The following is a 14,762-nucleotide window of genomic DNA, read 5'->3' as shown; positions in this document are numbered from 1 at the left end:
AGTTTAGGAGGTTAGAGTACAACATGTGCCATGGGCCTGTTTTGTGAACTGTGCTGGAAACACATATATATCAAAACTGGAAAGAATCTGCTTTCCATTTATTATATTGACAATTTCATTAAGGGACATTGGTTTTACAGAAGTTGTTGGCAAATTACATCTTATTTGCTTACAAACACATAGCTGCACTGCATAAATCACCTGAAAATATATCTTGGCATCTTTGCATATGATGCTTTCATGAAATCAAAGGTTGTAGGATAAATAACAGCTAACCCTCAACCTTTTAAACCTTTCTTTCCCCTATTTTTGTCCTGCTTAACAATACACGCTTGATGAATGTATACGTTATTACATGACCTTACATTTTGCAATATTATCGACTTTTGATGTGTTCAGCTATTTCCTGGTTGTAAATTTCTTTAAAGTCTTTGAATCTCCTCAAACCAGTGTCCCATTCTTGGGATAGCACATTCTCTGATACATTCATATGTCATCCAAAATCTTAGATATTCACTGGAATTTTACTGCCAAGCCTGCCACAAGAATTGGAGCAGGTGAGGGGCAGACAATGGGAAGGTCCGTTGATCTTAGATGGGATTTTCCGGTCTTGGGTCGAGCGAGGGAGTAAAATCCCACACATTCTGTTTACAATAGAATTGTCTAGAAGGTTTTGAGAAAACTATGATGTAAGAGTGGAATTGTGGCAATTTCCTTTTACAGGGGATTTGCTTGTAACTGATTTGTTCGAATCCTTCACCAAAGTATCACTACGGGCACATTTCCTTTTCCCTGATTATTTGCATTGTCCCTGAATTATACCTGCCAAAGTCTCAAAAAGCACATTAACATTGCACAGCCTCCATGCAAAAGACCGTAAAAAGCAGGTTTCCTCTACTTATGTCAGTTCTGAGATAACTTGCAAACTTAAGGCATAGAACTACTAAAAGCCACAATTTGCTATATTTTATAGATTTTAAAAATTCATCCTTAATTGAATGTATCATATTTTCTACATCTCTGAATTTTATCACATCAGAATCTGATACATTAAAAATATTAAAGCTGCCATAATGGCAATTATAAATTGTATGTTTTGACAGTTTCAAAATTCCATTTCATCAATAAGTCAAAGGCAGAATTAAAAAAGACAAATGGCATAAGTTCAGACGGGCGCCGCAACAGCTCGGTGACTAGCACTGCTAGCTGTGCAGATACATGGATTTGGGCCTGTGTCTGTGGGAGTTTGCGCATTCTCCCTGTGGTTGCGTGGGTTTCCTCCAGGCGCTCCGGTTTCCTCCCACACCCCAAAGATGTGCTCTTAGGCTGATTGGTGTACCAAATTGACACTATTCTCCTCTGAATCTGGCTACATTAGGGGTTCCATTCACATACACACAGGCAAGGTAGGTATAGGAAGACGTGGCGGCGCGGGCTCGTTGGGCCGAAGGGCCTGTTTCCCGTGCTTTGTTCTTTGCCACATTGCTCCAGCTTTCATGTTTTACAGTTTTTTTTATATCTATCCTTTCATGACATATTGTAAATTCCGCATGCCTTTATTTTTAATGGGAGTCTTTCAATTAGTTCCTTTATACTAAACCTCATTAGTATTTTTTTCACCAGAGATGTCAGACTCAAAAGTTAGTCGTTCACAGGATCATGCTTCTGATCTTTTCAAAGGATCATAGACCATTGTGCCCTGTGAGCTTTCAAAAATTTCCAAAATGCATTCCTCACTTGTATCCGTTAGGGATGGCCAATAAATGTTAGCTTGACCAGTGAAGCTCACATCCCTTGAATTGGCTTTTTAAAAATCCTAATTTCATGACACTAATATTTTATGTGCTTAATTTGCTTATGATGATTTCATAATGACTCATAGGATGGAATTTTACAGCTGCTTTACACCCATTTTGTAGCGGCAAAATGTCGTCTTCTTAGGCTCGTCTTCTTAATCGCTAATTCTCTCTGATTTTGCAGGTCTCCTTATTGTTTGTGACTTGCGACATATCTTACCTCATCAATAGTTTTTGCAGTATTATAAGCACTCTTCTCTAATTAAGTTATGAAGAGCATGCACAGCAGGGGAGTTATAACTGGGTGCCTGCAACATTGCTCTGCAATGCTTGACTAGTCACTGCCTCCAGACAATATTTTCTTCCCGTTTCTCATTGCTTCTGCTTCTAAATGTCAAATTAATTCTCAAACCAGCTCATAATTTCCATTAATTTCATTAAGAAGACTTGTAAACCTTGTTTACAATTCTTCTGAAAATTAAATCTCATCTGAAAATTACAGTGTTATATTAAATGTATTTCCATATTCTTAATGAATAAGTGTAAAAAGCCAATTATACCCCACGGCTTAACGTCGGCGATCTCCACAATGGGTAAATGGCAGATCAGTGTACAAAAACCTCAACAAGTCTAAAGGCACCTCACTGCTTTCATCTACAAGGAGGTTGCTTCCTTGCTTCTACCTTTAGTTCAAAAGTAAAAGTTTGTTTCAAAAAAAATCTCAATGTTTAACGCCAACCTAGAACATAAATTAAAATGATGTGGAGATGCCAGTGTTTTACTGGGGTGGCACAGTAAGAAGTCTCACAACGCCAGATTAAGGACGACAGGATTATATGTAATCAGAGCTTTCGGAGTGCTGCTCCTTCATCAGGTGAGTGAGGTAAAATGCCTGAGTTAGTAAATGTGCAGATTTAGTAGAGAGATCATTGCACTGTTCCAACATAGTAACTTCAGAAGTGGGAGGCTGTGATTCTTGTTCCAACAATATATCTCAACACATCTCCAAATGGCAAACATATAAAGCAGAAAAGTGGTTCGGGCTCGACGGATTACTTGAAAATAGACCCTTTGCAAATCAGATTTCATCGTTCATTTGGTTGGGTGTAGAAGAAAAATTCAATGTAAACACAGCCACGGAAGTAATTAGGCCAGCCTTTGATGGAGGAATGATGTTCCTATATAGATTGATCTTTCTTTAAATTTGATGTTCATGATCTTTGTGTTGTGATATCGGTCTATTTTTCAGTGACCAATGAGCCCTACTGTGAATCCCCTTTCTATTTTTCTCCCTTAATTTCATACTTAAGCATCAGATAAAATTCCACGTACATTGCATAGAACACAGAACATTACAGTGCAGTACAGGCCCTTCGGCCCTCGATGTTGCACTGACCAGTGGAACCAATCCAATGACCCTCTGACCTAAACTATTCCAATATTATCCATATGCCTATCCACTGACCATTTGAATGCCCTTAAAGTTGACGAGTCCACTACTGCTGCAGGCAGGGCATTCCACTCCCTTACTACCTTCTGAGTAAAGAAGGAAATCTCTGCTTGAGTAGCAGTGAATGCATCATTGGCATCAAGCTCAAGAGCATCCTTATAGTTTGTATGTAACACAATTTAGGTTTCGTCAATAAATAGTGTAACTTGTGTTGGAAATCTGCATAAAACCCCCTATAGGTCCCCTTCATGACCCCCAAAATTCCCCTCTCTATGCCCCATTCTTTCACAACCCGCCCCTTGCAACCCTCTTGCCCAGCCCCACCACCCCATCGTGGCATCCCACAACATGCCTCCCCCCTCCCTGCTTTGGCCACCTTCATTGCCCTCTGACATGCCCCCCCTTTCGTAGTCCTCACTTCATCTCCCACCCCTTCATGACCTCCAATCAGGTCCCACCACCACTCAAACCCACTCCCAGGTAGGCACTGCCCAACCAGGACCCTGCCCCCAGGGGGCTTCAATGATCTCTGAGCCCCCCTGGCATGGCCATCACGCCTGGTTTCCGCTAGTAGAAACTAGTAGTGATTCTCGCCAGGTTCTTGTTGCATCTGAGGGTTGGATGAACACGCGAGCTGGGAGAATCTGGTATCAAATGGGCTAAGCATATTTAAAAATTACTTTAAATATGCTAATCAGCTTTGCATCCTTTCTGGATGAGACCCAGTTTACGCCAGTAAAAAGGGACCAGGAAGATTGCAAGCCATTTGGCACCAGGCGTGAAACCTGTTTTTAGGCCCTGAAGCAATTTTCCCAGATTAGCGCAATCTGCCTCAAGGGCAGCAAGGATGGAAAATCGCCTGCAACATCTGTACCCAGCCAATCAAAGATAGACTGAAATAGTACAGAGTTCTGGTACCTACAATTGTTTCTGCACTGAGATCCCGTGTTACGTCTCTTTTTTATAAATATTCCACACTGCTTGTCTTTCTTTGGTCTTTTGTGGCACGTCCGTGCATGAATCATAGAATCCCTACAGTTCAGAAGGAGGCCATTCAGCCCATCGAGTCTGCACCGACCACAAACCCAACGAGGCCTCATGCCCACAACCCCAAGCATTTACCCTAGCTAGTCCCCTTGACACTTGGGGCAATTTGCCATGATCAATCCACCTAACCCACACATCTTTGGACTGTGGGAGGAAACCAGAGCACCCAGAGGAAACCCACGTCAATACAGGAAGAAAGTGCAAACTCCACACAGTGACCCACGCTGGGACCCAAACCCAGGTCCCTGGCACTGTGAGGCAGCAGTGCTAACCACTGTGCGCCCACTATGAAGCACTAAGCTACCAGGCAAGCTTGTGCGAAAGATCTGTGGTTATCGTCTCCGTTCACACCATTGCTGAATAGAAGGCAGACATCTGCATAAGCACAAACAGAGGCTTTGCTTTTTGATGCCTGACTACAGATGGAATTTTCAATAACTAATAATGAGATTTTTACAGTCTCTAGAAATCAAACAAATAGCACTGTAACCCACCTGTGGGATTTGTGTCATAAACATTAAAATTAAAATGTAAGAATCCTGCTGCACTATGACTACAATTAGAGTTGTTACATAAGAATACCTCTGCCAGGAGAGATATCAGTCTGATAGATTAGCAATGTACTCTGATTCCTGAATTCAAACACTGGCAACAATTGCCCCATTTCAACACAAGTGTGGATTTTCCACTGCTCCAATGAGCTAAAATACTGACAGATGGGGTATAAATGCAGGTTCTTTGTTCACGTAAAGGCTGTAGCTTTCAAAAGGAAAGTATTGCCAGACGTAACTGCAACATCGAAATGTATAACGTGGTACAACATACAGATTGAACGTTACAGTAGGTATGCAAACATTGTGGATCTGGGATTGAATCCAGCCCAGACATATAGACATATGGGATGTAAACATAGTTTCAGCTTCAAATTGCTGAGGGAAATGAGTCTGTGCAGTGTCAGCCCAGTTCCCAATGGTATGGACCAGCAGTTCAAACATACCCAGAGTGATAAATGCCAATTGTGTAAGTATCAGAAACGAGGATTCAGGGTCTTGAACTTCCTGGCAATGTGCCACCTGAATATATCAAATAGGGTTCCGTAGCACTTCCAGCAAAGTTACAGTAAGGCAGCTGCAGAAAGCTTGAGAAAAATCAAGGCCATTTTGAGAACAGGTCAGGACAGTTAATGCTTTTGAAATTGTTAGTGAGAAAGATTACAGGTTTAGTCAATATGCTAAATAGTGACAAATTGCTTCCAATGATCAGCAACACGGTCACAATTCAAGAAAATGACAAAAACAAGTAAATAGAAAATTAAGATCCAAACTTCTCTCCCACAAATCATTATTGAAGGAAGGTCTATGAATATTTTTAGTAAGGAATTAGATCATTGCTTAGAAAAGGAAGGTTAGAGGATGTGGAGAGTGAATAACAAAGTCACATCAGACTAGCTGCCTCCTAGAAAACAAAACCCTGGCTCAGACGTAATGTGCGCGGTGATTAGTTTTCATATTGTTGCAGTCTGCAACCCAAAATTTCCAATCATCATTAATGTAATGGAGCTCTGATGAAGGGTCAGCCAGACTCAAAATGTTGGCTCTATTCTCTTTCCACAGATGCTGTCAGACTGCTGAGATTTTCCAATGTTTTCTGTTTTTGTTTCAGATTCCCAGATATGCTGTATTTTGCTTTTATACTGAGTTGTCCTTTGGACAGCTTCAGTTTCTGATGGGTTTTCAAAAACGAAATCAGATCCACAAAGCTGTCGGGGTCAGAAGCAGCAGCACAGCAACTCGGTGAAATTGACACTGACAGACTGGCTTTAAAAAAATTCAACTCTCCATCCCAAATGTACTGTGACTCTGGCTGCTCATTCTGGCACAAGAAACTCTATTTAAAGCACAGAGCCCGAACCACTCCTTGTCTGGGCCTCAGCGTTTGGCACTATCTGTACTCCGCCCTCTCCTAGACCCTAAGAAACAGAGGAAGGAAAAATGGGGGTCACTCTTGTAGGAGATGGAACAGTCAATTTGCACACAGTAACCTCCAACAATAACAACATGAAAAACAGATAAACTATTTTCTGACGTTTATTGAAGGATAAATATTGGCTAGAATATTGAGCTTAACTCAACTGCTCTTTATTGATAAAAGACCCTAAGGATCTTTTACATTTAGCTGAGTGGTTATGGGGTCTTGCTTTAACTTCTTATCCAAAGGACAGCGACTCTGACAGTGTAGTACTTTCTCAGTATTGCACGAGAGTGACAAACTTGATTTTTGTGCTCAGAATACAATGTTCTCAAACCTATATACCATACCATCCTTTATTTGACACTGCAACCAATTTTTGTACACTGTGCAACAATCTGCATACAGTCCTGATCTTTTGATGTCACCTTGAGCATTTTATTGACTGTGGTGTGAACAAAGGACTTCCCCCTTGTGTTCAGATTTCTGCAGCAATATTTCAATCCCTTCAGCCCCGAAGGTGAATGCTGACATCAGGCACCACAGCACCAATAAAATTCCTCTAAGCTAAAACAAATGGAAATGAACAATTTCAGTTTTTTAAAAACTATCGTCTGGCGGTACGGTGGCACAGTGGTTAGCACTGCTATTTCACAGTGCCAGGGACCCAGGTTCAGTTCCCAGCTTGTGTCACTGTCTGTGTGGAGTTTGCACATTCTCCTGGGTTTCCTCTGGGTGCTCCAGTTTCCTCCCACATTCTGCAAGACATGCTGGTTAGATGTATTGACCTGAACAGAAGCCAGACTGTGGTGACGAGGGGAATTTCACAGTAACTTCATTGCAGTGTTAATGCAAGTCTTACCTGTGACTAAAAAACTTTTAACTTTACCCTCTGACTAGCACATAAATGACAATAAAGGTACTGGAATCAACACTATGCCTTCAAGGTGACATGCCAGGGGTTAAAGCTCGTATTGCTGCGCACCATATCTGCATGGAGAACGTTCAGTTCATGCAAATCACAAGGCACTCTCAGGGCTTCTGGATATGGCTTCTGGCATATGCAACTTTGCTGTTGGCTTTGGTGGCAACCTATCCATCAAAATTGGCCTTTATATTCACCAACTCATCTTCTCATGGGTATGTAAAATGAAAAGGGAATAAGATATGGGTGATTGGGGGAGGAGAAGTCTTGGGGAGCTGATGAAATATATAACTAATTGGAAGTGGCACAACTGGGATCTTGGGTTCATGTCACACTATCTGTTTAACCCCCACGACTTGCCTGGGCTAGCAAAATCTCACCAACTGTCCTGGCTGGAGACAAATTCATTCCACTTAACCCACTGTGCTTAACCCACTTTCTATTCACATTGACTGCACCTGTAACGACTTGATTACAGGTTGATTACCTGTTAAGACTCGCATTCCAACCATTATCTTGTAATTGAGTTTGTGTTTATATATGCCCTGTTTATGAATCAAACTCTTCACTCATCTGATGAAGGGGCAACACTCTGAAAATTTGTGCTACCAAATAAACCTGTTGGACTTTAACCTGGTGTTGTGAGACTTCTTACTGTGCCTACCCCGGTCCAATGCTGGCAATTCCACATAATTGGAAGTGAGTAGAGCTTCATGTTGGATGGGCACAGGTATTGCCTGGGATTTGGGTCAATGCGTGGACAGAGAGATAGGTCAGGTCAGCTCAACGCTAAAAGGCAACCACAGCTGGCAGTATTGAATATATTAGGGACCAGTGAGGTGGATTCAGTGAATGAAGACTCAGTATATCTGGGAGAATGCTTGTACAAGGCTCTGAAAAGTCCTGCTGTAGACCCTTCTCCCTCACTTGTGGGGTTTGTTTGCAGAACTGCTTGGTGGGGAGGGGTGCAAAGCCTTTAGAAGGATGTGGGAAAAAACAGTAAATATTATGCAGTGAAAGTGAATATATTTGCAGATGTTTAATTTGTGACAATTATGTTTTCACCTGTGCAACCAGTTGTGATCAAATTTCTTCACTTTTCTTGGTTATCACTTCTTCTAGGTGTTGTCCTGACATCTGCAGCAGAGATGGAGACAACCCACTGATTTGTTTGCTCTTTGTCTTTGATAAATTTAGCAGTCTTTCTCTGGTGAGCTGAGGTCTGCAGGGCCCAGCCCTGGAATGTCCTCCTGTGGGCCAGCTGCTCCCTCTGCAGTGATAAAGGATGAGATTGGAGTGTTCACAGGCAAATGGGGTGTGGAGAATCTCTAAGAATCCTGCTACTGCTCCCCCTCCCTGAGTGCCCAAGGGCTCCATCCTGACACCTTGAGGGGAAAGAGTATCTGGAAGGCAAAGTGCCCATCACCCTCTTGTATTGCCATGACTGTCTTAATGGAGTGCAGGCCTGCATATGTCTCTGGCAGAAACTGGACATTCAGTTGGACCAGGATCTGCATGCCAATTGACAACTTCCCCATGGAAACTCAATGTGTGCAAATATTGGCATTGCTTCATTAGAGAGCCGGCGAAAAGACTCCTCCAACTTGTTTGTCACTGCAAAACCTTGAATGAAAAAAGCAGGTTCATTTTCCCCAATGTTATTGCCCTGCTGGAAGGATGTTGAGCACTGCACATCTCTGACCAGGCCTGGGTCAGAAGAGCAAGCATGAATGGTGCTGCTCCCACTTTAGGGAAACATAAAAGAGCAGAGTGGCCATCTGACGTGATTGCCACATCTCAGAAGTTCTGGCCTATTGTATCCAACTTTGGTGCTCCTTTAGAAAATAAATTAGCCAGGTTCCTGTACTCGATCACCAGATAGTAACTAGTGCTAGAAAATGGGAATGAGCAGGTATTGTGAAGCTAGGGTCAGGCTTGAATCTTGTGACACCTCCTGCCACCAGCCCCTATCCATGCTAAACTAATCTGTTAATATTCACAGCTCAGTTTCATTCTTTAAGTATGTGACTGAGAGAAGTTGGTCCCATTTTCTAGAAAGAACCAATTTTACACGGCAATGTTCCCATGCCCTGAGGGGAACCTGAAAGATGTCCAATTCCACAATGATTGGGTTAGCTCTCCTTCAAGCTTCTTTGCACTACAATGGATTGCTGCTGCCTGCACTTGGTAAAGATAAGGTTGCCATTGTCCCTTTGAGAGGGAGAGCTGACTGGTGGTGATTTAACCTGAAGCTCACCATACCTCAGGCAAGGCCTTCATGAATAACCTCAGCTGGTACAGGAATTAAACCTGCGCTGTTGGTACCACTCTGCACCACAAACCAGCTGTGCATCCAACTGAGTTAACTTTAGTCGGTACTGGTCACCAACACCAGAAATATGACATGAAGATTTCTCTTGTTGATGAGGTCTACCATAATTTTAACGCTTTTCTAAAAGAATCCATTACAAATTTATTTAAAATAGAGGAAATCTTTCTGCTGTATTTATGAGGACATCTGCACAAAGCAATCAGAGGAAACTCATCCAGGTTTTGAATTTCATTTGGCTAGCACCCACAGTTGGAAGATTGTGGAAAAAAAGGCTGATGCTTCTTTGTATGCCTAATTTCCATTAAGTCCTACTTTCACAACACTTGGATATAATCAGTAAGCAATCACAAACGTCATTATACAAATTGCGCTCTCTGAATTTATTTATATGCATATTCAGTTAGACTAAACTGTGATTTTTTGATAAGGCTCAAAAATTTATATCACGATTTCACAAAGCACGTCACTTCACACCCTCTAAAACTATGTTGCCATCAATAAAAATATATTAATGCATATTGCGAGCTATTTAAATTAGTTCATCCTATCTTCGTAAAGCGATGAAAATGTAAACATAGATGGCATTTATCAAGACTAATTAAACTTTGCAGATGTAATTATGTAGAGCATAGCAACTTCCTATTAATCAGAAACCATCCATTCATGAAACATGAAAAAATAATTTAGAAAAACGTTCTTGAATTAATTGGATTTCTCTCAATTAAATTAATATTTTGAACAACATCATTTTTAGTGGGTTTTTTCGAGTATCTCATCTACAGTATTCTTAAGTAATTCTGAACATTTGTGGCTGTTTCAAAAGGTAAAATGTGGCTGGTAAAATTAGATTTCCGATTATTGCCAGTTGTTAAAAATTCTCTCAACCAAACAAATGAAGAAAATGGATGAAATCTTCGGACAGAAAAGAATTACAAAAATTACAAGATTACAAAAAGTACAAATTTCTTGACTCACTACTTTATTTAATATCAGCCAGCTCAAATTAAAGTGGTCCATCTTTGTAATATGAGACAAAAGAGAAAAATAATAGATACAAAAGTTAAGTCATGGACAAATATACATTTAAGAAAGTGAACCTTCTTCTACCACTTGCCTTCCCTGCAAGCATGTCAATAATTTCCTCATGCTCACCTTCCATTCTAACTTCGTAGAGATCGGCAAAGCCTTTAGAGAAATGGTGGAAGTAACCATTTATATGGTCGTGAATGTAGCCCAATCCATCATGCAAACCAGCCTCCCACCCATTGACTCTGTCTACACTTTTCGCTGCCCTCGAAATACAATCAGCATAATTAAGGTCACCGGACACACTCTCTTCCACTTTTTTCCATGGAAAAAGATGCAAAAGTTTGAGATGATGTATCAACCAACTCAAGAAGTTTCTTCCCTGCTGCCATCAGACTTTTGAATGGACCTACCTCACACTAAGTTGATCTTTTTTTACACCCTAGCTTTGACTGCAACACTACACTCTGCACTCTCTCCTTTCTTTCTCTATGAATGGTATGCTTTGTATAGCATGCAAGAAACAATACTTTTCAGTGTATACTAATACATGACAATAATAAATCAAATCAAAATATTGTCTCTCCAGAGTTTCTATCCATCTTCCATTGAAGTTACAGCAGCAGATCAGGAGAATACGAAAGAACTATTACCTGATAGTCACACTTATCACGATGATCACATGAAATGGCAGTAACAGGGAACCACTGTTAATTAAACATGAATAGCTATTTTAGATTGTTTTGTTAATGGCACCAAAAATAACAACAGGATCCTTATTTGTGTATGTTTAATTTTATACCTCCCCCTTCCCTTTAAATGGGACTTTTAAAAAAAAGAAATCCAGTATACTTCAACAGCAAGGTGGGTGCTGTTAAGTCACCTCAGAATCTCTTCATGCCGTGAAAGGAATTATTCAATTGCTTTTCAATTCAAGCAACCTGCCACCCAGTGTCTGTCAGCCACCCTATGTAACTCTGTTGGGCTGCTAGTGAGAGGTTCATCTGAGCAGAAGTTGCCATTTTATAAGGTTCTACTTCAGTGACAGTATGAATGCTGATGTTTATTCAGTTCATTGCTCCTGCTATGAACTATCTGCTCACGGGTTCCCTCAACCAGCATTGTGAGATATTATGACAAGGGACAAGGAAGAATCATTGTTACATATCCAGGTATCTGCCTTTGTAGCATTTAAGGTTATGTAGCAATTTAGCAAATGAGCTTCCATTTTAAACAACAACAGCAGTTTTTTTGTTCATTCATGAGGTTTAGGGTATCACTAGCTGGCCAGCATTTATTGCTCATCCCTAGTTGCCCCTTGGAGGGCAGGTAAGAGTCAAATACATTGCTGTGGCTTTAGAGTCACATGTAGGCCAGACCAGGTAAGGATGGTAGATTTTCTTCCCTGAAGGACATTAGTGAACCAGCTGGGCTTTTCCAGCAATCGACAATGGTTTCATGGTCATCCAGATTTTTTTTATTGAATTCAAATTCCACCATCTGCTATGGCAGGATTCGAATCTGGGTCCCCAGAGTTTCTGAATTAATAATCTAACGATAATGCCACTTAGCCATAGCCTCCCCTACTTGTTAAAGTTAAAAACAATTTTATGGTGTCGTGGAAGTGGGTTCTCTACCCTCCCCCCAAGAACCTGTCTTGGATCACCTCTAATTCATCATCTATGTGCTCCTCTTCTTAGATTAAGATATTACAGGGATCGGTCCTCTGCAAATAAAAGGAATGGGTTCAGGTGTGTGTCTATTTTCAATTACAATGCTCGGGAGCTTATCAATGCATGTTGCTTTCTCCATGGCAATGCCTCAGCCAATCAGAGTTGACTTGCCAAGTAGTCAACACCCTTTTCTCCTGCAATATAAATTATCGCGTTTATTTGAAATTTAGCATTCTTGCATTTGTCCAGATGTGTGCAAGGCAAAGAGCTTTGGCAACACATCTCCATTTTATTAATTGATAATCATTTCACACTCACTGGGCTGGATTTGACCATCCCTATGGCAGGGGTTAGGTTGCCAGAAAATTGTGAGGGGAGGTAGGGGATAGAGTGCCCATCTTTTCCTGGCCTTGCCAGTAATGCCTACAGCCCATGAAAGAATAAAGAAAATTACTGCCCACTTAATGGTCTCATCCACCAGCAACTGGATTTAACCATTGTTTCCCTGCATGAGCTTCTGCTGAGTGGTGGGGGCAATCCTTATTTTATGGGCTCCATGCCTGTTAGAGGACCTTGTTGAGGTGTTGCCACCCTCCTTTAAGTTCTCTCCACCATGGCCTCTCAAACTCTGATCCCAACATTCCTTGTTAGCTTGGCACCCAGCAAGACACTGACTCACTTATTGAATAGCTTCCTCAAGTGCAGTATCAGCAGTGGCCACCACTCTGAGTAGCGCAACCAGTTTTGGAAAGTTGTGGCCTCTGAAAAACTGAGTGGGAGCTCTCCATAGGATGGCCTGCATGGCTCCAATATCCATATTTCAGTTCTTTCTTACCTTCGATTGTATCCTACTGCTCCTTACAGACCAGAAGGCCTCTGATTGGCCCTCCAGCTTCAAGACATTGGCACTGTCATTAATTGAATGGCAAGATTACTAATTGGTCATTCCTGTGAAAACTGGGGCCTATGCTTAATTTTCCTCAGGGCTGGGTTAGTGACTCTGAAACAGTCCTGACCTGTTTCCCACCCACAGTAATCACCTTGTATGACAATACTTGGAGAATGGACACGCGGCTGAGATACTGTGGAAAGTAATCCTTTAAGTATATAAATGCTTTTTTATATAGCAAGTACTAGTCAAATCTATGTAAAATAAAACATGCATTTGGCTTAATGACATTTTAAAATGTTGAAGACAGGCAGTATTCTGCTGAATCTATTTTGTAAAATACAGAACAGATGGTGATCACTAAATAATGAAATCTAATCCAAAGACATAGGGCAGAGTTTTCCTATCCTGCCCGCCACGGGAATCATAGCAGGCAGGGGCGGACCATGCAAAGATCTATTGACGTTGGGCGTGAATTTCCAGCCTTGGAGCGAGGGCAGCCGGAAAAACCCCCTCATTATGGTCTGAATTCTCCTGCCATTCATATCCTACACCCGCTGCCAGACAGAATGGAGAATTTGGCACTCAGCCGAAGATTTGCAACTGCAGGCAAGGACGGAGAATCTAGCATGGAGTTTTATTTTTCAATACATTCCATTTAAATATGTATTCTAATAGGAAATGGAAACAAATATCTGGCATTACAAAACTATTTGTTGGAGTTATCCTAAATAGCTAACATACTTACCAGGTTAACTAAAAGTCAGAAACGTGCTGAATCCTCATTTTCAGTATCACTGATAGGATGTCTTTTACATTTGAAATACAGCTCCAGATAGACCGACAAGTATATTCTTCCTTCAATATGAATATTAGTTTCATCAAAATGATCTACACTGCTCAACATTTCAAAATATTTTTCTGATAACTCAGAAAAGCAGCATCTCACATCTCTATGTTATATTTCATTAGGTTCCACAAGATGAATGGAGTGGTTACTCTCCACAAGGCAAAGATGATGAAATCCCTTGTCGACGAATGCGCAGTGGCAGCTACATTAAAGCAATGGGAGATGATGACAGCGGGGACTCAGATACCAGCCCGAAACCTTCTCCAAAGATTTCTGCACGACGTGAGAGCTATCTCAAGGCCACCCATCCATCCCTTACAGAGCTCAGCACACTCAAGTAAGTAACAATACGTGTTTGAAACCCAAAAACATTGGTATCTTTATGTATCTTTTTATTCATTCTTAGAAGGTGGGCAGCAATGACAAAAGCAAAATACTGCAGATACTGTAAATCTGAAATAAAAACAGAAAATGCTAGAAATGCTCAGTATTCAGCATTTTCTGACATTTGTACTTTAGTGTTTAGTCCTAAGTGAGCTCACAGATGCTCATGTTGTATCTTTATGTCTAGTATTGACTGACAGTCATGTTTGTCTAACAACCTTTAATACATAAAAAATGTCCCAGGACATGTCCCAGGATCAAACTTGACACTGAGTCACATAACATATTAGTCTCATCAAATAGACGAAAATCGTAGTCAAAGAGATATGTTTTAAAAAGAATGTATAGGAGGACACAGATATTGAGAGGTAGAGAGGTTCAGGTAGGGAATTCCAGAACTTCTGGCATTATAGAAGATATGA

General features: G+C 41.0%; 1 protein-coding gene across 9 annotated transcripts in view; it reads left to right on the top strand.

Moving 5' to 3' along the window:
• dlgap1a (discs, large (Drosophila) homolog-associated protein 1a) overlaps nucleotides 1-14,762 on the top strand; it is a 654,490-nt gene that overhangs the window by 476,476 nt on the left and 163,252 nt on the right. For all 9 annotated transcript variants that reach the window (XM_080194324.1, XM_080194322.1, XM_080194325.1 and 6 more), the window contains one exon: nucleotides 14,079-14,293. In XM_080194324.1, the coding sequence (XP_080050450.1) occupies nucleotides 14,079-14,293 (215 nt within the window). The remainder of the gene's footprint in view (nucleotides 1-14,078; nucleotides 14,294-14,762) is intronic.

This window comes from Carcharhinus amblyrhynchos, chromosome 8, assembly GCF_965287045.1.
Source record: "Carcharhinus amblyrhynchos chromosome 8, sCarAmb.v2.hapA, whole genome shotgun sequence".
In the NCBI taxonomy this organism is placed as follows: Eukaryota; Metazoa; Chordata; class Chondrichthyes; order Carcharhiniformes; family Carcharhinidae; genus Carcharhinus; species Carcharhinus amblyrhynchos.
This window is presented reverse-complemented; position numbering and strand designations above follow the sequence as displayed.